Raw genomic sequence first — 26,191 nt, 5'->3', positions numbered from 1 at the left:
TTGATAAAATCATAAGATGCACAGTTAGGGTGAATAGCCAAGGTCTTTTTCCCAGACGAGGGTAGTTGAAATCTAGAGGTCATAGTTTTAAGGTGGGAGGCAAAAGATGTAAAAGGGACCTAAGGGGCAACATTTTCACGCAGAGAGTGCAGTGTGTATGGAATGAGTTGCCAGAGGTGGTGGTGAAGGCTAGTAGGATTACAACATTTAAAAGGTATCTGGATGGTACATGAATAGGAAGGGTTTAGAGGGATATGAGCTAATGTTGGCAAATGGGATGCGATTTATTTTGGATATCTGGTTGTTACTGACAAGTTGGACTGACGATTATTTTCAAACTTCAGTCTCCTAGCAACAAAGCTCAAAACTCCAATTTGCCTTTTCAATTACTTCCTGGACCTACATCTAACTTTTCTGAGCTGTAAAACCCCAGAATTCCACCTGCCTCAAATCTCAACTCCTCTTTCGTTTCAACTCCTCCTTGTCCTCAACTCTATATATTATAATAATCAATCTACCTCCTTTTTAAAAACTTTCAATGATCTAACCTACATAATCCTCGAGGATAGGGTATTCCAGACATTCACTACCCTCTAGGGGAAGAAATTCTTTTGAAGCTCAGTGATAAATGAATGTCCCTTTATGCTGGAGCTATGTTCCCTAATCCAAGACTCCATTAGTGGAGACATCTGTTCAACATCTACCTTGTCAAACTGTTATGAAGGTGTAAGTGTATGCTGTATCTTTAAGAGAGGGTGGAAGCTGGCACGGACCTAGAGAGGCACAGAGTGTGCTGAAAAATTTTAAAATGTAATATTTGGTTGTGATACAAATAGCTGAAGCTGCATTGCTACATAACACAACAAATTCGAATTTGGCTAATCCAGTTTAAGTTATGCCCCAAGATACCAAAATCCAATCGAGTTTCAATTCTACAGTTTTGGATTATATCAAACCAATGAGGTGGTCTGATGTTTTGCAGTATATAAAATCTGGCATTTTGAACAGTTATCCAGAATGGCAAAGAGCATCAACGAAAATACAGCTTGCACAGTCTCTCTCTGAAAGGTATCTTTTCATAAGAAATTTGTGAAGTAGAACACCGAAAAAAAGACCCAGGAAAGTACATATGATGATATCAAGGGAAAAGCAACAACTGGCTGGTTTTGAAATGTGATTTTTTTTTTGTTAAACGTAATCGAGGGTTTTAGCAGATCAGTATAGTGTTGTAGAGTGGGAGGTTGATAAATTGATCAGAGATTACAGTGTAGATGGTTGGTGTTTAACGTTCTCGTGTTTCTTGGAGTTTTTTCTTTACATAGAGGGATTTTTGTAGCTCTTTGTCACTCATACTTTAACAAAATACTAGGCGAGGTGATCTTTTCTGTGGGTCTGGTTCAAATTAGCAGAAGGGTTTACCCAGTGTTGTTACAAAACACTTTCAATAATCTTGTGTATTTCACTCACAACACCTCATTCTTTTAAATGCTAATGAATAAAGGCCTAACCTACTTAGCTGCTCTTGATAGCATTTTTAAAAATTCACTCCCAGGATGAGGTTATTGCCCATCCCTAATTGCATGTTGCTACATTAAACTCCATTTGTCAACTTCCTATCCACTCACTCAATCTAAACTCCTTACGTCCTCATCACAACATGCTCCCCACCTACTTTTGTAAAGTCAGCAAAACTGGATACATTGGACTCTGTCCCCACTCTATGACGTTAAGATAAATCGTAAATAATTGAGGATCTCTGACTGATTCGTGTGGTACACCACTTGTTACATATTTCTAACCTGAAAAGATCCATTATCCCAACTGCCTTGTGGATTTTAACTAGTCCTCAACTCATGCTAACATATTACTCCCAATACCATGAGCTCTTACTTTGTGCAATAGCCTTTTAAATACTTTCCAGTCTGCTAGATCCCTCCCAGAATCAAGTAAATGCTGGGACATTTCAGCCAATGTATTCACTATCTCTCCAGCCACTTCCTTTAAAGCCCTTGGATCCCTTCATGTTCCAGAATAACTCCAATCTCAAAATCTCATAACCTTAATCTCCTTTCCTAATATCTCCTCAAAGCCCATCACAGTGTCCAAAATCACTCCAAGTATTCCTGCTTTCAAAAACATAATTTTTATCTGATGACTTTTTATAAAAGCCAGGGGATGACTTTTCTAATTAAACGCTATGTGAAAATAAATTATGATTTACAAAAGTTGTACATATGAGTACAATCATGTCAAAATGTTACACTAATCTTTGTACTCTGTAATTCAATGCAACTGATCTCCAACTTTACCATAAAATCAATAATCAACGGAAATTCTACAATAGGTACAAAATAAAACACTGACAGGTGCAATTGCAAAGTGCTCAGAAATTAGTAAGATTTATGGTGTTTGACTGCAGCTATTTTGGCTCAACAGGGTCACCTGCAGGTAGCTACCATGAACTGCAGTGCTTTGTTTGGCTTGATGGCAGTTGAACGTGGTTTGGAATCACTCCATCGTACCCCAGGAGTGTGAACTTTGGCTTACAGAAATTTGAAGTGTAAATATTCACTTGAACAGTGCGAAGTTCAGCAAACACAAACTGCACTGCTTCTGAAAAAAAATTGATCTTGAGATGAAGTTATCGCTGGCTAGTGTAGAATTATTGCCCATCCACAGTTTCTCTGGAGGCGGCTGTGGTCAGACACCTTTTTGAACACTGCAGTGCTGGTGGTGTAGGGTTACCCAGAGTGCTGTGAGGAAGACAGCTCCATGATTTAGGGAATTTGACAGTGAAGGAATGGTGATTTATTTCTAAGTCAGGATGGTGTGTGGCTAGGAGGGGAAACTACAAGGGTGGCATTCCCAGGCAGCTGCTGCCCTTGTCCTTCTAGATGAAAGTGGTTATGGGTTTGGACAGTTGTGACTGGAAGACCTTTGATGAGTTACTGCAGTGTACCTTGTAGATGATACAGACTGCTGCAACAATGAAGGGAGTGAACATTGAAGGTGGATGGGGTACCAAACAAGAGGACTGTTTTATCCTGAATAGTTTGACTGTGCAGTAGATATTTTCTAATCAACCTGTTCAGAGATGTTATCCCATCTCTATGGTGCAGATAGGTCTTGAACTCAGGCTTCCTAGCTCAGAGGTAAGGAAACACCGATGTACAGAGAGATCTGGGCGTACAAGTCCATAATTCCCTGAAAGTGGCCATGCAATACATAAGGTGGTAAAGACAGCATATGACATGCTTGCTTTTACTGGATGGGGTACGGAGCACATGAGTTAGGATGTCATGTTGCAGCTTTAAAAGATTTTGGATAGGCCATACTTAGAAAATTGCTTTCATTCTGCTCGCTACATTACAGGAAGGATGTGGAGTGGGTGCACAAAATGTTTTCCAGGATGGTGCCTGTATTTTAGGGTATAAGGTATATGGAGAGGCTAGAAAAACATGGATTGTTCTCTCTGGAATGGTGAAAGCTGAGGGGACATTTGATAGAAGTCTATAAAATTATGAGATGCCCACATGCGGTTAATGGTCAGAATCTTTTTCCCAGAGTTGAAATGTCTAATACTAGGGAGCAGGCATTTAATATGAGAGCGGCAAAGTTCAAAGGTGATGTGATGGCCAGGCTTTTCACAGAGTGGTAGGAATCTGGAATGCGCTGCAGGGGTGGTGGTGGAGGCAGATTTGATAGAGGCATTTAAGGGACTTTTAGATAAGCACATGAATTTGCAGGTGATACAGGAATATGGACCAAGAGCAGGCTGAAGGGATTAATTTAATTTGGCGTCATGTTCGACACAATATCATGGGCTGAAGGGTCCATTCCTGTTCCATTCCCGCAACACCAGCTGCTAGACTGTGACTGCTGCCATGACGTTTTGACTCTGTAGTTCAGTCAGTAGTCGTCTACCAAATCACTCTTGGTGATAGATGCTCAATTTCCCCAGTGAGTACATTCTGTGCTATTGCCATCTTCAGCAATTCTACAAACTGGTGTTCAACATGTGGTAGTAATGACTCATCAACCGGGCATGGAAAGGAGGAGGCAATTGGCAGGATATTTTGTTTGACCTGATGCATAACACTTTGCAGGTCCAGAGTTAAAATTGGAGGCTCACAGAGGAAGTCTCTCCCAACTGTGTACCGCGGTCCCATTACCTCAGGTGAATATTTTGCAGATTTATACACAAACTCTCAATTCCTCAGAGAGGAGTTTTCTCTATTTTGTCGAGTTTGTTGAAATTTAGAAATATACAGAAAAAAAAAACTTTTTCACCACAAATGTAATGAGATAGGGATATGACCAAACAAGTTAAATTCAAAATTTATTATTCAGGATTCTGGGATATTTGAGAGATCACATTCTGTCATTCCATTTGAATTTTCTCAGAGAACCAATGGCTCATGTTATAGCACTGGACTGGAGCAAAGAACAAAAGACCAGTATAGCACAGGAACAGGCCCATCAGCTCCCCAAGCATGTGCCAATGATCATGCCCTAACGAAAGTGAAAAATAAACTTTCTGCCCTTCTTCGGTCTGTATCCCTCTATTGCCTCCCCCATTCATGTGACCAACCAGATGGCTCTAAAATGTTGCAAATGTGCCTGCTGCCACCACCTCTTCTGGCAGTGCATTCCAGGATCCTACCACTCTGAGTGAAAAACTTCCCTCAAACTTTCCCCCTCTCACTTTGAACCTGTGCATCCTTGTAACTGAAACTTCAACTCTGGGGAAAAATCCCCTGATGATCGAAGGAGCAGGAGAGTTGACTTTGGCTTATTCCTGGTGAAGGGCTTTTGCCCAAAACGTCAACTCTCCTGCTCCTCAGATGCTGCCTGACCTGCTGTGCTTTCCCAGCACCATACTCTTTGATCCCCAGCATCTGCAGTTCTCATTTTCACCTCTTACTATCTACCCTATCTATGCCTCTCACAATATTACAGACCACGATCTGGACTATTATCAGCTGCCATCTTTCCGGTGAAAACAATCCTAATCTTTTTAACCTTTCCTTGTAACCAATGCCTTCAAGACCAGGCAACATCCTGGTGAACCTTCTCTGCACTCTCACCAAAACTTCCACATCCTTTTGGTTGTGTGGTGACCAAAACTGCACATAATACTCCAAATGCAGCCTGACAAGGGTTTTGCAAAGCTGCAACATAGCTTGCTAACTCTTGTATTCTGTGCCCTAGCCGATGAAGGAATGCTGCATGCCTTCTTAATCATCTTGGTCACCTGTGTTGCCACTTTTAGGGAAATGTGGACCTGCACATTCAGATCCTTGTATGTTAGCGTTTCTAAGGGTTCCGCCATTTGTTGAATAATTCACACCTAAATTTGATTATCCAAAATGCATCATCTCACATTTGTCTGGATTAAATCCACCTGCCATTTCTGTGCCCAACTCGCCAATCTATCTATATCCTGCTGGATGCTTTTACAATCATCGGCATTATCAGAAACTCCACCAATCTTCTGAAAACTTAATAATCAGACCACCCATATTTTCCTCCTGATCATTTATTTATACACTACAAACCACAGAGGAACACCACTAGTTTCCAGTCTCCTTTCTGAAAAGCATCCCTCCACCACTACTTTGTCTTCTATAACCAAGCCAATTTTGTATCCATCGACTCAGTCCACCCCGAATCTCATGTGATCTTAGTTTTTAAACTAATCTGCCATGTGAGACTTTATCAAATGCTTCACTATAGTCCACATAAACTACATTCACAGCTCTTTACCCATCAATTATTTTTGCCATCTCTTCAAAAAATTCAATCAGGTTGGTGGGGCATGACTTCCTCCGTACAAAACCATGTGACCTGTCACTAACTAGTCCATTTTCTTCCAAATGTGCTTATACCTTGTCCCTCAGTATCTTCTCAAGGGCTTTGTCAGTTTGTAGATGCCTAACAATCCACATGAGGATTTCAACCAATTGAATTGAACTTGAACTGAATTTATTATCATGTGTACCGAGGCAGTGTCAAAACCTTCACAAAAAGTGCTTGATCTTTTTTCCTTTTAATACTCTCTCAAAAAGTCCTCCTCTAACAAGAAATTTCTGAGTTTAGGAAGCTCTTGATGGCACTAAAACTTTACAAATGTATGACTAGACTACAAAGCATTTAAGTGAGATTTATAAACTTAGCTTAAATCAGTACTTACCAAAACATGTGTTTCCTGGAAAGAAAACAGAAAATCATATCATTAAAAAGAGAGCCTTTAACATTTAATTTTAAAAGTTCTGCCTAATTTCTGGATTGTTAATTAGAGAGATTTTACTCTATTAACAGCCATGCTTTAATTACTTAATGCTTTATCTATTCTCTGAAAGCAAGTTTTCTTCAGATTACTTACTGCCTGATCAAATGCTTAGACCCACTGATAACAGCCCATTGTCTCTGTAACAGAGGGCTACTGAGATGTATACTATGGAGATCACAAAATCCCAACGTGGAAGCAGGCCATTCAAGTCCACACTGAACCTCCAAAGAGCGTCCCACCCAGACCCACTCCTTACACGAGTTTGCTCAAGTTCTCATCAGTTGTTTTTACAGATATTCATACAAGAAGAAATTTAGAGCTCGTCAACTGATCAAACGACACTGTCTTTTACAAGCTTTTCCATATCTTCAATCTAACCTCCAAACTCATCATAAAATTAGTAAATTAGATGGATCACAGAAATGGTAGAACTGCCAGAGCTGCATGTCCCATTTTAGATAAGCAGAGAGGGACAGAACAGGAGCACAATCATTGTATAATACGTTTCCATTTACAGAAACATACATGACAAAATGTATCTTCAAACCAGTTTCAGTATGTTCCCATTTCTCGGAACACAAATACATCTTCAAACAATGCCAACAAATAGAATTAATCAAATTAAAAGACACGTCAGACATCCTGGAAAATAGTGCAATCTCAGATACCTGCCAGCCTGACATTGAGTGATTTCCATTTCTGCTTACTTAAGGTTTGATTTGATTTATTGTAGTCACATGTGCCTAGATACAGTAAAAAGTGTTGTTTTGCGAGAACAGGAACATCATTGCAACCAAGCACAGACAGATCATCAGATGCTTAGACAGAGCGAGGCATTGGAGATGAAAAAAGCAAGATCAACATTATTTGAAGTTACAGAAGTCCATTCAGCAGTCTAATAATAGCTGGGAAGAAGCTGCTCTCGAACCTGTTGGTGCATGCCTTCAAGCTTTTCTATCTACCGCCTGAGGGAAGAGGTTGAAAGACAGTATTACAAGGGTGGGAGGGATCTTTGATAATGTTGGCAGCCTTTTTGTGGCAACGAGAAATGTGAATGAAGTCCATGGATGAAGGCTTGGCTTCTGTGATGGACTGGACTATGTACACAACTTGCTGTAGTTTCTTACAGTCAGATCTCTGTCAGATGTGTGTGTTTGGAAGGATGTGATATCACAGCAACTGACTTGCAGCTTTTATTATATGGGTTATTAGTATTCCATGATGTTGCTACTGAGTACGATTTTCTTTAGAATCTTCCATTAAGGAATTTTCACAGGATTAGTATAGCCCACAAGGTTATATTGCTCAGAAATATTTAATTGTCCATTTAAAATGTTAGTTGCATTGTTGAACTGGGAGTTCAGACATCAGTGCTGTCTCAGTTAGATTGTGAGTGGACCAGTTGTACTTGACAGGATGCAGAGCTGGGCTGAGAAATGGCAGGTGGAGTCCAACCTAGATAAATGCGAAGTGATGCATTTTGGAAGATTGAACTTGAAGACTGAATATAGGATTAAAATAGGATTCTTGGCAGTGTGGAGGAACAGAGGGATCTTGGTGTTCAAGTGCACAGATCTCTCAAAGTTGTCACCCAAGTGGATAGGGTTGTTAAGAAAGCATATGGTGTTTTGGCTTTCAATAACAGGGGGATCGAGTTTAAGAGCCAGGAGGTTTTGCTGCAGCTACAAAACCCTGGTGAGACCACACGTGGAATATTGTGTCCAGTTCTGGTCGCCCTGTTAGAGGAAAGATGTGGAGGCTTTGGAGAAGGTGCAAAGAAGGTTTACCAGGATGCTGCCTGGACTGGAGGGTTTGTCTTACAAGGAGAGGTTGACTGAGCTCAGAATTCTCTCTCTGGAGAGGAGGAGGAAGAGAGGGGACTTGATTGAGTGTACAAGATAATGAGAGGCATGGATAAAGTCAATAGCCAGACACTTTTCCCCATGGCAAGATTGACTGCCATGAGGGGTCATAGTTTTAAGATACCAGGAGGGAGGTATAGAGGAGAGGTCAGAGATAGGCTCTTTACACAGAGTTGTGAGTGCATAGAATGCATTGCCAGCTGTAGTAGTGGAAGCAGAATCATTAGGGACATTTAAGCGACTGCTGGACGTGTACATGGTCAGTAGTGAATTGAGGGGAGCATAGGTCAGGTTATTTTATTTTAGATTAGGAATAATCCTTGGCACAACATCATGGGCTGAAGAGCCTGTACTGTGCTGTACTTTTCTATGTTTTATGTTCTAATCTCTTTGCAACAAGTTTAGAGTGCCCGTACATAAAAGGAAAAGTTTCAGAGCTGGAACGAGAATAGGTACTTGACCAAAAACAATTCAGAAATGATAAACACCATCACCAAAATGATTTAGTTGAAGCGAAACTATAATTTATTACAACTGACTTCAATTTGTAGATGGAGCTAAATACAGGCACAACCAGGAGTGGAGGAAGTATAGAATCAGAGTCTAGAGAAGAGAAGTTCAAGTATGGTAATAGATGGAATTATAAAGGAGAGAAACTTAGTGGTAAGCTGCCAGCCCAGAAACAATCATCTTAAATTGCATTATTCCAGATAGAACAAATGGGATAAATACGTTAAAATAAATTAAAGGAATGTAGCGAAAGAAACCTTCAGATAGATGATATAGATGTCAAACAGTTAAAACAGAATCCCTAAATATATTTTTAAAAGGAATTTCAAAAAATAGATGAAAAGGAGTAATATTAAAGAGTAGCAGGAATGAGATAGATAAAGTGGCTTAGGAAATTACCACAATACTGTTCAGCCAAATGGTCAATTGTTTGCATTGTAACAACCAGTGTTCACTTACCCAAGGGTTGGCCTGCATTAGTGGATGAGGTCCCAGGTGATGTCCTCCATTTGGTGAAAAAGGATCTGGTTTGGCTATCAGTGAATAATTTCCTTTGTCATTTATTCCTGGATGAATAAATCTACAATTATTTCCCCACGTGCAGTTACCTACAAAACAATAGATTTAAGAATACTGAGGACAGAAAATTCAATATGTTTAGTTATGTTTCAACACAAACTAATAGTAAGGAATAATTGAATTATTCATCTATCAATCTATGTAGTTCCAAGCATGGCTCAACTGAGTTGGCACCAACATACTCAGCCCAACAAACTTTGACCAATAAGTACCTTGATGCTGGACATGTTGGCTTGGGAGAGCAGCATTCACAGCTCAGTAAAGAAGTCGTGGCATCAAGCACTATACCAGGGCGTAAACACATCATCTAAGTTAACAATGCTGTCTGTCACTGAACAAGGGCTTGTTGACAGGTCACCATTTTCAACAGGCATTAAATAGAGTATCTGCTGGGCTGATGTAAAGAAAAGGGACATTTGAAGGAAATCAAACAGCTCTCCCAATGTTCTGATCAACACCATTCTGCAAATAACAATTCACCAAATCAAATTAATTAACTACTTGTGGGACTCTGACACATAATTAAACACTGCAGCCAAATGATGTATTAAAAAGTGAATTTACGCGCTGTGAAGCAGTTTGGGCCTTGAGTAAATGAGGATGCAATACAAATGCAATGTCCTACTTTCATCACCGCAGCAACACCCTCCAGTCCTATGTTCCAGCTGGAACCCTCTTATCACTATACACAAACCACATGTTTCCCTTTCACTGCTTCACCCGCTGCAGCACAGCCTCGAGGGCATCATATCCCTTAACTCTCCCTCGATATTCCAACTTTGCTCACTGTGCTTTCAAATCAAAAATGCTCAGTACCTACTTTCAGATGCTAAAATTAAAACCTTACCTGATAAAAGAGATTAATGGAGCTATTTGAAAAACAGCATGTTTACCACATTGGTATGTACAGCTTCAAAGTGTGTTTCAATTTCAGATGAAGATTGTGATGTTTACAATTTAAACTAATAGGTCCAGCTTTTATTCAGCTCATCTACATTTCAAATGAACATTTGATTCCATCAAGTATTTTTCAAATGTTGGCGTTCCCCAATTCAGACAGTGATTGTTGCATGCCTAAAGGTGTCCTCTAGAATAGTGATTGCTTCCAACTCATTGGTCCTCACTATAGTTTAGGTCATCTTTAGAAAATATCACAGAATTGTTATGGTGCAGAAGGGGGTCATTCAGCCCATCACATCTACACCATCACTCTAAATGAGCATTAAGAGTTAGTGCTATTCTCCTGGATTTTCCTCACAATATGATGACAGCAGTCACTCTTGAGATCAGCTGAGTTAATATCATCTAATAAAATTGTGGCGCTGGCAGATTTGAAAAAAACTGGGGAGTACCCAATCTGTGTGTTGATGGATAAATAACTGAAATCCTTCCCAATTTTAGAAAAACATTTCAAATCAGACAGAAAGCATTGTGGCCCTATACCATGAAAAAGATAGGACTACTGACTTTTCACGATTGTCCTGGAGTGTCCAGGAATTAAAAATTAATCTCTTGGTTTCTAGTGCAAGCAACTTGGGCAGAAATTCAAAGGTTTCATTGTTTGTTTGCCATTTTCTTCTAACACTATTTCCTTTAGCTGATGCCTAAGATGAACAGCCATAGTTTATAATTTCAGAATAAGAAGTTAGTCAATAGGATTGAGATGCGGACAAATTTGCTCATCTAATGTCACAGAGGGAATCAAGGAATATGGGGTCAGAATGAGAAACTGGCATTTTGCAGATAAGGCTTGATTATGGTCAAGATGAAGCTGACTTGAAGGACCAAATGGCCTAATTTAATTCATTATTCTGTATTCTACAATCACATGCTCATCCAATGCCCACATACTCCTCTCAGTGATAAGTGAGTCGCAAATATTTTTGTAAAGTTTGTGATGTCACAGAAGTTTACAACAGCAAAGTGTTGATTGGTGAGTTAAATGTTAAAGCAATTGGAAGGTATTAATACAGTTAAGTGACTAAAGCAAAGATTAGATTAGAAACAATAACATGATTATGAGTTTTTTTAAACATTCCAAATTCTGATATAAAAAAAAATTTATTGCATTTTTAAATATAAGAGCAGACAGCATAACAACATTAAAGTACACCATTAACCCTTCACCGGGAACAAAAGCATTTGGTTAAATGATTAATTTAAACTGTCTTTGCTTATTATGCCCCTTTTGCAAGCTTAAAAATTAAGTTGCAAAGAAAATTACACGTAAACAGATAACAAATCCTGCAAGAAAATCCAGGTGAAACAAGCTCAGAAAGAATACTCTTTAGACTACTTTTTCATCTTACACTTTAAGAAGCTATTAGAATTCAGATATATCCCCAAATCGGGGATTACCTTTTATGTAGAATCTGCAAATAGGCTTTGGTCGGACTTTTCTCTCATTGGGATCTTTCACTTCACCTTCCTCAAGATCATCATCCTAACAACAGGAGGTTAAAGAAAAGGTCACCATGGAAAAAAAAAAGTAACGAAGAGAAAACAAATCAGTCATCTTGTATGAAGAATATCGAAGTCCTCCTATAGGTCGGCTTCCTCATTAAACAGAGATGACTGGTGGTGAGTTTAACCTGAGGGTCACCATGCTACCTGCAAAGGTAGGGTTGAGAAGAAGGGACCTTCATGATAACTTCCTGCATCTCAATTATTAATGTTTGGAAACACAGATGTGCATAAACATTTTAATTTATTTCCTCAAATTGTTTCTACTTATGTACAATTTTCTGTAGTGGATAAATAGAATAAATAGTATAACGTTGAAATAATGATTATGCAATTCATATGAATAAGGTTCACTTAATTTTGAATATGAACAGTTTCAGTGGAATCTGAACAAGACAAACAATTAATGGGAGTAACCAACTTAAGTTTGGTTATAAAAGCAATTTCAGTCGCTCGGGTATAAAACTGGCTCAATGATTTCAACTGTACCTGACTTGCAGAAAGGAGCCAGAAACGTGCAAGTTAATAGGATTCAATGTGCAGTTAAAAGTAGCTGGAAGGATCAAGGGGTAGATGTAAACAATCCCACAACAGTATTTTGAGAAGCAGGATAGCTATTCCCAATTTCCTGGCAGATCTTTAATTCCTCAAATCACAGAATTAGAACACCACAGAAGGAGGCTATTCGGTCAATAACGCCTGGACCAATTTCCAACTGAAGGGGCAATTCACTCAATGCTAATCCCCTGCTTCCAGTCCATAACCCTTAACATTCTTCCTTTTAGATAACAATTCCATACTTCCTTGTATGCCTCAAAAGAATATTTCTGCACCACAAACTCAGGCAGTGAATCCCAGATGTTAGTTACTCACTGTATCTCCACAAAACCCATTACTTCTTTTGACAATTACCTTAAAGCTTTCCCTCTTGTTCTCAATCTTTCAACCAGTGAGAACTGTTTCTCCCATCCACTCCTTTCAGGACCCACCAAATCTCCATTCAACCTTCTAGTCCCCACAGACAACAGTCCCAACTTTTTCAATCTACCTTCATAAATTAACTTCCTTATCTCAGGAACCAGCCTGATGCATATTATCTGGAACCTCCCTGGGATCTTTGCATCTCTCTTCCTGTTGAGATCAAATGTGTGTCTTCTACAAGTTTAACTCCTTGCCCTTGCTTATATTCTATACCACTCTCTAAAAAGAGTGCAATACCGTTTGTTTTATGAACTACACTTTCAATTTACTGTAACCCGAAATGACTTACGAGTTATTGTCATAGAGTCATACAGCATGTAAACAGATCCTTCAGTCCAACTCGCCTGCACCAACCAGATATCCCAATCTGATCTAGCCCCATTTACCAGTATTTGCCCCATATCCCTCTGAACCCTTCCTATTCATATACCCATCCAGATGCCTTTGACTTTACACGCAGGTTCCTGAGCTGAAATTTATTCTGTGATCCATACACAGTTTTACAATTAGGGTCTGCTCTTTAAGACATGAGATGAAGTTTCTCTTTCAGAGGACTGAAACACATTGGAGCTCTGTCTCAGAAGCCAGTGGAGGTGGGCACATTTTTAAGGCAGTAGTAGATCAATTCTTTTTAGGAAGAAATTCAAAGATTATTGGGGAGAGATCTTTGTCAGGTCTTGTTGAATGGAACAGCAGACTTGTCAGGCTGAATGGCCTAAACCTGTTCTCAATTCACCTCTCCAAGTGTTGTTTATGTTCTATTCAGAAGTTCTAAATAAAAAGCCCTGATTTGTCAACAGTCCAATATGCGGCACTTAATCAGAATGTCTTCTGATATAAACACACACACACCTCATTAATAGCACTGCCTCAATCAACCCTCTCTACTATCTCTTCACAAAACTCCAACAAATCAGTTAACATATCGCAACAACAGATTCTGATCATAATCACATTGGTATTTGTGAGAGGTTGCTAAACACAGATTGGCTGCCACATTTCTTACATTATGACAATCTATACTTCAAAAGTACTTTATTGTCTACAAAATGCTTCAAGATGCCCAGAGGTCACAAAATATTTCATCCCCACCCACACACACAAAGCACCCAAATGAACTCATTAACTGAACCAGATGTTCTCAGTTTAAAAAAAAGTTTTACACACACATTTACAGAATATTTTGCACAACATACTTGCTGATAAAGGAACAGTGATATGTACTAAAATAAAACAAAGAACTGTGGATATTGGAGATCTGGAACAAAAACTGAAATTGCTGGTGAAACTCAGGTTGGGCAGCATCTGTGGGAAGAAAACAGAGTTAACATTGAATCACATTGAGTTAACAAGAGTCACCTGATTCAAAACATTAACTCTGCTTTCTTCCCACACATGTTGCCAGACCTGCTGAGTTTCGTTGACAGAAAGTACTGCTTCCACATATTTTTAAATGAGGAAACAGTAGTACCAGTCAGCGTTGAACAATTGTCCAACACTTATGCATGTAATCTGGATTTGAGTACTGAAGGCATGGGTAGATTTCAAATATTTTTCTTGGGCATAACTGCATCAATTACTTGCTACAGAAAATACTCAATTTGCATTTCAGTTAAATGCATCCAAAATTAAAACCAAGCAGATGTTATTTACAGCACCAGATATTAAACTGAAAATCTGCACCTAATATCACTATTTGCATGGGTAAGTTGGCACTGGAGAGATGGTGAAGTTGTGCAAATCTCAACAGACCAGGTATCCAGAGGCTCAGGCTACACCTCTGGAGACATAGGTTCAAATCCTGTTACAACAATTGGTAGAATTAAATTCAATTAACAAAATGTCCGAAACTAAAACTAAGTTCCACAGACAGCATTATTGAGACAATCAAGCCGCAAAACTACGTGATTTGATCAGATCCTTTCGGAAAAGAAATCTGCTGTCCACACTTGGACTGGCCTACATGTGACTCCAGACTCTGAATCATATGGATAGTGTGGCTAGGAAAAAAAAAACTTGTTGAGTTACAAGAACAAGAAAGGATAGATTTAAAGTGTTTGTAAAGGAGCACCCCCCCCCCCCCACACACACACACACACACACACACACACAGTTGTTAGGGTCTGGAATGTATTGAAGTGTGGGTTCAATTGAGACATTCACAACAGCATTGGACAGTTATTTGCTTAGAAATAATGTGCAAGGAAATCAGAAAAAGGTAGGAAATTGGCACCAGGTAATAGGTAAAGTTGACATCATCCCAGAGGACTGCAAGGCTGCTGTCTTATAAGGGAGAGACAACTAGTGGTTTAACTTGAGAGTCACCATGCCTCAGGCAAGGGGAGAGGTTGAAGACCTCTTCACGGTAATCTCATGGAATGGGAATTGAACCCACTCTCCATCATAAACCAGCTGTCCAGCCAACTTAGCTAACCAAATCCCTATTGGTGATAATGCTTGTTTGAAGAGTTGATGCAGACGGGATGGACTGATTGGCCTCCTTCTACAATAATACACTTCTGTGAAAATGGTTGTACATTCGCAGAAGAGACAGTTCTGGACTTAATTTTATCAACTGAAGCTGAACAAGTGGAAGTGGCATTGGCGGAAGAGCATTTTTGTGGCTGTTACAACAACTAGGAGTTGGAGGCCATTCATGGCTGATTCTCTAACTCAATGCTATATTCCTACTTCCTCCCCATACATCTTGATATCTTCAATATTTCAAAAGTTATCAACCTTCTTTTGAATATATTCAGTGGCCTTCTGTAGTAAGGTGACCATCCTCAGTGAAGAATTATTTCCTTATCTCAGTTGCAAATGAATACCTTGTATCCTGACCCTGTGACCACCACCTCTAGACTCATAAACCAGAGGAAATATCCTCCCTGTATCTAGCCTGTCCAGCCCTCATGGAATTCTAAGTTTCAAGCATATCCATTCACATTCTTCTAAACTAGCATAATTCAGTCATATTTAGTGCAATTATGGAAAAAGATAAAGATCTATCAAGAGTAAAAGGTATAAATTGACAAAGATCAGTTTTTCACTAAGCACGAATGAGACTGGCAGAAGTGTTCAGGAAATAGTTTCTTAAATGTAAATCAGTTTGAATGCCATGTGTTGTTGAACATGTCTGAACAGTACAGCTAAGCAATTGGCCCTTCAGCTCAATCTAACTGCATTGAACATGATGCTATTCTAAACTAATCCACCTGTCTGCACTTGGTCCATATCCTTCTATTCCCTGCTTGTCGATGTGTCTGTCTAAATGCCTCTGAAATGGTGCTATCACCTCTGCTTCTACGATGTTCTCTGCCAGTATGTTCCAGGCACCTACCAGCCTCTGCATAAAGAACTTGCCTTGCACAGCTCCTTTCACCTTCTCACTTTAAACCTCGCCCCCCCCCCCCCCCCCCCCCCGCAGTATTTGCTATTTCCACCCCGAGAAAAAGACTCTGACTATGCACTCGATGCATGCCTCTCATAATTATATATTATTCTATCAGGCGGCCTCAGCATCCAACACTATACTGAAAACAATCCAAGTTTGTCCAATCTCTCCTTATAGCTACTACCTTCCAATCCAGACAACATCCCAGTTAATCTCTTAGTCATCCTCTACTAAGCCTCCACATCCGTTCTGTAGTGTGGCAGCCAGAACTCCATGTAACATTCCAAATGTGACTAAAGTTTTATGCAGCTATAACATGACTTGCCAACTCTTATACTACATTATCCACTTGTGTTGCCACTTTCAATTTAAAACCCAAGATCTCTCAGTATACCAATACTTCCTGAGGGTCCTGCCATATACTACCTACGTTTCTCTTGCATTTGACTTCCCAAAATGTATTACCTCACACTTGTCCAGATTAAACTCCAACTGCTATTTCTCCACCTAACTTTCCAACTGATCTAGATCCCGTTGTATCCTTTGACAATCTTCTTCACTATCCAAAGCTCCACCAATTTGTGTCATCTACAAATGTACTAATCAGACCACCAACATTTTCATCTAAATAATTTCTATCAATTACAAACAACAGAGGTCCCAACATTGATCCTATGGAACACTAATGGTTGCAGACCTCTAGTCTGAAAAACATCCCTTCACAACTACGCTGTTTTCAATAACCAAGCCAATGTTGTATTCAACTTACCAACTCACCGTAGATCTTGTGTGACTTAATCTTCTGAACCAATTTACCAAGATGGACCTTGTCAAATGCTTATGTCTATGTAGACTACATCCACTGTTCTACCCTCAATCACCTTTGTCAATTCGTCAAAAAACACAAGCAAATTTATGAGACAATACTTCCTCCACACAAAGTTACTCTGATTGTCACTCATAAATCCACTCTTTTCCAAATGCGAGTTAATCCTGTCCTGAAGAATCTTCTCCAAAATTTCCCTATTACTGAAGTACAGTTCACCGGCTGAAAATTTCCTGGCTTATCTCTCTTGCCCTTCTTAAACAAATGAACAACAGTGGCTATTCTCTTGTCTTCTGGGACCTTGTCCATGATTACAACATTCTCTGTTAAAGTCCCTGCAGTCTCTTCCCTTGCCTCCCTTAGTACCCAGGGATAAAACCCATCAGGTGCTAGGGGCATGTCGATCCTAATGTTTTTCAAGTCACTCAACACTTCTGCCTTCTTGATACAGGTCGTTCTGTTCTAACATGTTTTCCATTAACGCAAATTCGTGTAATGCGATTGACGAATTAGAGCTGAAAAATGTGTTGCTGGAAAAGCGCAGCAGGTCAGGCAGCATCCAAGGAGCAGAAGAATCGAAGTTTCGGGCACAAGCCCTTCTTTACGAATTAGAACTAGAACTATGTTGAACAGTATAGCACAATACAGGCTCTTCGGCCCTCAACGTTATGCTGGTCTGCTATTCTACTCTAAGATCAGATTAACCTACATAACCTTCCTTGTACTAATTTTCATGTAGGAGAACGTGAGGACTGCAGATGCTGGAGATCAGAGCTGCGTTTTTCCAGCAACACATTTTTCAGCACTAATTTTCATGTGCCTATCTAAGTGCTTAAATGTCCCTAACATATCTGATTCTCCTGCCACTGCTGGCAGTGCCTTCCATGCACCCACCACTCTCTGAGTAAAGAACCTACCTCTGACATTGCCCCTAAACATTCCCAATCACTTTGAAATTCTGTCCCCTCATGATCAACATTTCCCCCATGGGAAAAAGTTTCCGGCTATCCACTCTATCTGCAGAAAAACCTCGATTACCTGAACGAGATGGGCAAGCACTATTTTGTTCAGATAATTGATTATTTGGATAATCAGTCTGACCTTAACCAAGGGAAGGCATACTGATCTAACGTTGTGCTCTACCGGAAAGTTTGTTTAAATCTACAATTTTGATGAGTCTGTTATTTAAACAAACTAATCTTTGCATTCTGCAAATTGAGGTTAAACTGTGAAGAACTGTCACAAAAGTATATGAAATCCCAGCATTAAGCAAGGTCCCAAACAGCTCCTACAATCACAAGAGCACTTGTCAGTTTCCGTGAACTCAATGTTGCAAGTGAAAGACAGAAGCAGCGCCTCATGCATGTGTTTACTTTCTCGGCCACGGTTTTCACAAATGGCCCGGTAATACTCTGTAATGGAAATACCCTGTAAAGCACTTACTTTTGCAAAGGGCTACTCACCCTTACCGAAAAAATATCCAGTCGCTGATGCTTGAGGTGCCTGTGTTTTTTTTTGTTTTTACCAGCGTTTTCACATGTTCTTCAGTACAGTAACGTTTTTGCAGGACCTGGAGGTCTTCTTCCGATGATCCGAAATTCAAATAATTGATATTCAGAGAATCGAGGTTCCTCTGTATGCCTCTCAACATCTTGTACACCACTATCAAGTCACTTCTCATGCTTCTTCACTCCAATGAGAAAAGCTCTAGCTCCCTCAACCTTTCTTCATAAGGCATGCCCTCTAGTCCAGGCAGCATTCTGGTAAATCTCCTCTGCATCCTCTCTAAAGCTTTCACATCTTTCCTATGAGACGAATTGGGGACATTTTTTAAAGCTAACTAAAGTTTTATACAGCAACATGATTTCCCAATTTCTATACTCCATGCACCAACCAACTGAGTTGACCAGTAGGTGTGGTATGATGGCTCCGTGGTTAGCACTGCTGCCTCGCAGTGCCAGGGTGCCAGGTTCAGTTCCAGCCTCAGGCATCTGTCTGTGTGGAGTTTGCACATTCTTAGTGTTTGTTTCCTCCGGCTCCATGCATAAATTCCCTCCTTTCTCCTTTATTGGACCTACCCTTTCTCTAGCTACCTTTTTGTTCCTAGTATATAAAATAGCTTGGTACTCTCCTTAATCTTACTTGCCAAAGACACTTCATAGATCCTTCAATGAAGGATCTACATTTGTTCAATTCACCATTTCACCTGCATGACACTGTAATCTATGGGCTATAAATTCTATGTCTTATGGTCCTGTTTCACAACCACCTGCTGAAGCAGCAGTACTTCCAAAGCTAGTGCTTCCACATAAGCCTGTTGGGACTATAGCCTGGTGTTGTGAGATTTTTTAACTTTGACCACCCCAGTCCAACACTGGCTCCTCCAAATCATTAGCCCAGCAAGTTTATGGCACCAAGCAGACAGCAGGCTATACCAGGACCTGGTCACTTGATGAAGGCTCACAAGATTTGAAATTTTAATTGCACTTTCTCCCCAAAAATGCGCCAGATCTGATGTTCTCCAGCAATTTTGGTTTCAGTTATAATTAATTTTCTGAACTCATCGTGAAAGTGTCACAGGTAGTAGTGACCATACAATTTCAGAAAGGGTACAACGCTTATTTTGAACTTAATGGCCAGTTATAAAGTCATGAAAGCAAAGCTCGCGAAAATGAACTGGCAATTTAGGTTAAAGGATAGGTCAATAGAGATGCAGTGGCAAATATTTAAGTGGATATTCCAAAAAGCACAGGATAGATACATTCCAATAAGAAAATTTCTAAACTGCCATGCACGATTAACTAAAAATGTTATAAATGTGATGCCAAACTTAAATATATATTACCCTAGTGAGCTTGGAGAAGATTTGTAGCTAATGTTGAGGTTCTGGATGTAAGTTTGCTCACTGAGTTGGAAGGTTTGTTTTCAGACATTTCATCTTAACTAGGTAACAGCATCAGTGAGCCTGCGGTGAAGGACTGGTGTTATGACCTGCTTTCCATTTGTGTTTAGGTTTCCTTGGATGGTGATGTCATTTCCTGTTCTTTTTCTCAGAGGGTAGTAAATGGGGTCCAAATCAATGTGTTTGTACAGAGTGTGCTGCAGAAATCCTAAGAGATGCCAAACAGAGACATACACGAAAATTCCTAGAAGCATGGCATTTCAACCAGAACTCTATCAACAAGCACATTGACTTGGACTTCATTTACCATCCTCTGAGAAAAAGAACAGGAAATGACAGCACCAACTCAAGGAAATCTAAACACGAATAAAAAGCAGGTCATAACACGAGTGCTTCACCGGAGGCTTACTGATGATATTACCTTGTATGGTGATGGAATGCCCAAAAACTAAGCTTCTTGTTCAGCGAGCAAATTTATATCCATATATTATTCTGCAAAGACAGGTGGCAGGTCAGAAGACCGTGCAGAATATAAATTACAGCAAAGAATAACTAAAGTATTAATACAGATGGAAGTTAAAATACAAAAAACATTAGCTGAAAATATAAAAAAATTGGAAAAGATGCTTCACATATTTGAAGAAGCAGAGTTATCAAAGTGTTGGTCCTGTAGAAAACGCATCTGAGGAATTAGTAATGGAGAACAACAAGTCAGTAGATTAACTGAACAGATATTTTCTGTCTATCCGCACTACAGAGCATACAAGTAGCATCCTGAAAATAGTTGCAAATCAGAAATTTAAAGAAAGGGAGGAATGCAAGGTCATTATAATTAACAAATAAGTAGTCCTGAGTGAATTGCTGGAACTGAGTTGTCAAATTCCTAGGTTCTGATGGATTTCATCTTAAAAGGGTTTTAAAAGAAGTAACTAGTGAAATAGTTGTTGCAATGACTTTAATTTTCCAAAATTCATTAGATTCAGGTAAGACTCCCATAGATTTCAAAATAGCTAATGTCACTTCTTTATTCGAAAAGGGAAGGCATAAAGCAGGAAACTGCAGGCCAGTTAGCTTTACATATTTGAAGCTTTATTAAAACATTACAACAGGACACTAGGGACACATTCAAGATATTCAGATAGCACCAACATGGTTTTCTCAAAGGAAAATCATATTTAACTAATTTATTGGAGTTATTTGAGAAAGGAAGCTGTGCTGTAGACTAAGGGAACCAATGAATCTATTACATTTAGATTTCCAAAGGAGTTTTGATAAGTGTCACACCAAGGTTATTGCAGAAAATAAAAGCTCATGTTGTATGGGATATTAATAGGAAATTGACAGGTTGACGTTAATAGATTCGCTTGCTAACAGGAAACAGAGTCTGAACAAATCAGCCTTTTTCAGGCTGGCAGATGTCATGAGTGGAATGCCACAGTGGTCAGTGCTAAGACTTCAATTCTACAAATTATATAAATAATTTGGAGGACGGGATCAAAGATATGGCAGCTAAATTTGCTAATGATTCAAACATCGATAGGAAAGTGAGTTCTAAAGAGGACTTAAGGAGCATAACAAGATACAGATAGGTTAAGTCAACGAACAAAGATTTGGCAAATGGAGTATAATGTGCAAAAACTTAAAATGATGTCTGTAGTAAATGTTGGTGACTGGAAGAACTCCAGCTCAAATTTGATGAGCAGGAGTCTGAGCTTCAAACATTGTGACACATCAGGGAGGAGGGAATTTACCTGAATGCTGTGTTTTAGGAGACAGTCACATTCATTAGACTAAATACTCTAATTTGGCCAATGTTCAGGGAAAGGAGGGTGTGGCTGTGAGTGAGGCAGGGAGAGGGATCCAGGAGGTAGTTGCAGGAACCTCAGCCCCTGTCCTGCTCCAACAGCTTCAAGAGTTTTGCTGCCATGTGAATGAGAATGATGACTGCAGGGAGGATGGGCAGACTGACCACTGCATTGTGGTACAGGTAGCCATTTAAGTGGGGGAGAGAAATGTTGTTGTAATTGGGGATACTATAGTTGGGGGAATAGACACTGTACCCTGTGTCCAGAATCGAGAGTCCTGAAAGTTGTGTTGCCTGCCTGATGCTCGGGTTCGAGATATCGTCTCTGGGCCGCAGAGGAACTTTGAGTGGGAGGATAAAGATCCAGTAGTTGTGGTCCACATATGCATCAACAACGTAGATAAAACTAGGGCAGAGGTCCTGCTAAGGGAGTATGGACAGATAGGAGCTAAATTAGAAAGCAGAACCAAAAGGCTAATAATTTCTGGATTAAGACCCGAGTCATGAGCTAACTGGTACAAGATCAATAAGATTAAGCAGATAAATGCATGGCTCAAAGATTAGTGTGGGAGAAATGAGTTTGAATTCATGGACTGGGGAAGAAGGAACCTGTTCTGATGGGACTGTCTTTATGTGAACTGTGCTGGAACCACATGAATTACATAAATAGGGGGTGGGGTTCACTTACAGGAGAAATGAGAAAACCCAAATTAAAGGAGATGGTAAGAATGCAGAACTCAGGAAAGGTTATTAAAACCTCCAGCACAGACCCAAATAGGACAGAATGTAAGGAAAGCTTTGGCAATCAAAGTTTAAGCATACTGGACAAATGAATGAAAATGATAAGAGGGATGGTTAATACAGGACTGGAAGTGTTATATCTGAATGCGTGCAGTATAAGGAAAGAAGGTAAATGAGTTTGTGATGCAGATCAGAATTGCCAGGTATGACTTGGAGAGCACAGAGATGTGGCTGTAAGGGGATCAGGATTGGGAGCTGAATATCCAAGGACATACATCCTATCAAAAAGACAGGCAGGTGGGCAGAGGAGGTGGGGTTGCTTTATCAGTAAGAAATGAAATTAAATCAATAGTAAGGAATAAAGTATGGTCAAAATTGTAGGTGTAGTGGACAACAAAGAAGGTTACCGCAGATTACAATGGGATCTTGATCAGATGGGCCAATGGGCTGGAGTGGCAGATGGAGTTTAATTTAGATAAATCAGAGGTGCTGCATTTTGGAAAGGCAAATCTTAGCAGAACTTATACACTTAATGGTAGGTCCTACAGAGACCTTGGAGTGCAGGTTCATAGCTCCTTGAAATTAGAGTCGCAGGTGTAGAGGATAGTGAAGAAAGCATTTGATATACTTTCCTTTATTGGTCAGAGTACTGAGAATAGGAGTTGGCAGGTCATGTTGCGGCTGTACAGGACATTGGTTAGGCCACTGTTGGAATGTTGCATGCAATTCTAGTCTCTTTCCTATCGGAAGGATGTTGTGAAATGTGAAAGAGTTCAGAAAAGATTTACAAGGATGTTGCCAGTGTTGGAGAGTTTGAGCTAAAGAAAGAGGTTGAATAGGCTGGGGCTGTTTTCCCTGCAGCGTCGGAGGCTGAGGGGTGACCTTATAGAGGTTTATAAAATCATGAGAGGCAGGGATAGGGTAAATAGACAAGGTCTTTTCCCTGGGGTGGTCAAGTCCAAACTTAGAGGGCATAGGTTTAAGGTGAGAGGCGAAAGATATAAAAGAGACCTAAGGGGGAACTTTTTCACGCAGAGGATGGTGCATGCATGGAATGGGCTGCCAGAGAAAGTGGTGGAGGCTAGTACAATTGCAACATTTAAAAAGCATCTGGCTGGGTATATGAATAGGAAGAGTTTGGAGGGATATGGGCCAGGTACTGGCAGGTGAGACTAGATTGGGTTGGAATATCTTGTCGGCATGGACGAGTTGGACCGAAAGATCTGTTTCCGTGCTGTACATCTCTATGACTCTTTGGTGTAGAATCTGTGTGGGTAGAATTGAGGAAACACAAAAGATTAAAAAAACCCATTATTGGAGTTATGTACAGACCTCCAAACTATAGTCAGGGGCTGGGGTGCAAGATTCACCAGGAGATAGAAAAGATGCGTAGGAAAGGCAAAGTTGCAGTGATCAATATGCAAGTGGACTGGGGTCCACCCTTCAGGCACTCTGCCTGTATTCCTGATGAAGGGCTTTTGCCCGAAACGTCGATTTTACTGCTGTTTGGATGCTGCCTGAACTGCTGTGCTTTTCCAGCACCACTAATCCAGAATCTGGTTTCCAGCATCTGCAGTCATTGTTTTTACCTGAGAAAATCAGGCTGGTAGTGGTATGAAAGAAAAAATTGTGGAATGTCTGTGAGATGGCTTTTTGGATCACTCCTCAATGAAGGAACAAGCAATATTGGATCTAGTGCTGTGCTGTGAGGGAGACTTGATAAGAGAGCTTAAAATGAAGGAACCCTTAGGAGGCAATGATCATAACATAATTGAATTTACTCTGCGATTTGAGAAGGAGAAGATAGAATCAAGGTAATTGTTTCATAGGTGAACAAAGGCAACTGCAGAGGCAAGAGGGAGGAAAGCTGGGTAGAACTGACCGGGAGATGAGCCCTGCAGGAGAGACAGTGGATTAAGCAATAGCAGGAGGTTCTGGGAGTAATTCAGGAGACACAGCAGAGATTCATCCCAAGGAAAAAAGAAGTGTGATACAGGGAGGATGAGGCTACCGTGGCTGATGAAAGTAGTCAGGGATAGCATAAAAGCAAAAGAGAAAGCATATAGTGTTGCAAAGGGCAGAGGGAAACTAGAGGATTTGGAAGCTTACAAAGACCAACAGGGGGCAACAAAAAAAAGCAATAAGGAGGAAGATTAAATAATGAGGGTAACCTAGTCAGTAATGTAAAGGAAGATTGCAAGAGTTTCTTTAGATATATAAAGAGCAACAGAGGCAAAAGTGGACATAGGGCCACTGGAAAATGACACTGGAGAGACAGTAGTGGGGAACATGGAAGTGGTTGAGGTACTGAACAATTACTTTGCTTTGGTCTTCACGGTAGAAGATATGAGTAATATCCCAAAAATTCAAGAGAGTGAGAGGGTAGAGCTGAGTATAGTGGCCATCACCAAGGCAAAAGTGCTAGAAAACCTGAATGGTCTGAATATGGATAAATCACCTGCACCAGATAGACTACACCCCAGGGTTCTAAGGGAGATCGCTGAAGAGATAGCGGAGGCATGAGTGGTGATCTCTCAGGAAGCACTAGAACTAAGAGGACTGGAAAATCGCTAATGTGACCCCTGTTTAAAAAGGGAGTGAAGCAAAAGACAGAAAATTACCGACCAGCTTAACCTCGAATATGGGTGAGATCCTGGAATCCACTGTGACGGATTAGATTTCTGAATACATGGAAGTGTATGGTAAAATATGGCAAAGTCAGCACGGTTTCATCAAGGGAAGGTCATGCCTGACAAATCTGCTAAAAGTCTTTGAGGAAGTGACAAACAAGGAGAGCAAATGGATGTTATCCACCCCAACTTCAAGGCGGCCTTTGATAAGGTGCCATACAGGAGGCGACCGAGTAAGGTAAGAGTCCATAGTGCTAGAGACAAGGATAGAAGCTTGGCTGTCTGGCAGAAAATAGAGTGGGGATAAAAGGACCCTTCTCAGGATGGCAGCCGGTAACAAGTGGTGTTCCACAAGGCTCAGTGTTGGGACCGCGACTTTTCACTTTATACATTAACAATCCAGTTGAAGGAACTGAGGGCATTCTGGCTACATTTATAGATGACATAAAGATAGGTAGAGGGACAAGTAGTATTCAGGAGACTGCAGAAGGATTTCAACAAGTCAGGAGAGCAGGCAAAAAAGTGGCAGATGGAGTATAACGTGGGAAATGTAAGGCCATGTACTTTGATAAGAAGAATAGAAGCATGGATTATTTTCTAAATGGAGAGAAAATTCACAAGTCTGAAGTGCAAAGAGACTTGTAGTCCAGGATTCTCTCAAGTTAAACTTGCAGGCTGAGTCAGTAGTTAGGAAGGCAAATGTACTGATAGCGCATTTTGAGAAGATTTGTAGCTCAGGTTGAGGTTCTGGATGTAGGTTTGCTCACTGAGCTGGAAGCTTTGTCCAGAGAGGCTCACTGAAAATGTTACCTAGTAAGGTGACGAAACTTCTGAAAATGAACCTTCCAGCTCAGCGAGCAAACCTACATCCAAATGTAATGATCACATTTGAGAGGACTTGACTATAAAAGCAGGGATGTACTTCTGAGGCTCTAAAAGGCTCTGGTCAGATCACATTTGGTGCATTGTGTGCAGCTTTGAGCTTAACATATGAGGAATCTTTGAGGACTCTGGGTCTATACTCGGAATTTAGAAGGATGATGGGGGAAGCTAATTGAAACATACAGATGTTGGATAAGATTTGTAGCTTGGGTTGTAAGTTTGCTCGCTGAGCTGGTGGGTTTGTTCTTAGACATTTCATTACCATGCTAGGTAACATCATCAGTGAGCCTCCGGTGAAGCACTGATGTTTCATCCCACTTGCCAG

At 40.2% G+C, this 26,191-nt stretch overlaps 1 protein-coding gene across 5 annotated transcripts in view; it reads right to left on the bottom strand.

The window, feature by feature from the left end:
• zc3h18 (zinc finger CCCH-type containing 18) overlaps positions 1–26,191 on the bottom strand; it is a 233,796-nt gene that overhangs the window by 171,656 nt on the left and 35,949 nt on the right. For 4 of the 5 annotated variants that reach the window (XM_072595765.1, XM_072595769.1, XM_072595766.1 and 1 more), the window contains 3 exons: positions 11,602–11,686; positions 9,124–9,272; positions 6,194–6,208 (listed from right to left, as the gene is read on the bottom strand). In XM_072595765.1, the coding sequence (XP_072451866.1) occupies positions 6,194–6,208; positions 9,124–9,272; positions 11,602–11,686 (249 nt within the window). The remainder of the gene's footprint in view (positions 1–6,193; positions 6,209–9,123; positions 9,273–11,601; positions 11,687–26,191) is intronic. The other variant, XM_072595768.1, reaches the window with a different exon arrangement.

This window comes from Chiloscyllium punctatum, chromosome 26 (assembly GCF_047496795.1).
Source record: "Chiloscyllium punctatum isolate Juve2018m chromosome 26, sChiPun1.3, whole genome shotgun sequence".
In the NCBI taxonomy this organism is placed as follows: Eukaryota; Metazoa; Chordata; class Chondrichthyes; order Orectolobiformes; family Hemiscylliidae; genus Chiloscyllium; species Chiloscyllium punctatum.
This window is presented reverse-complemented; position numbering and strand designations above follow the sequence as displayed.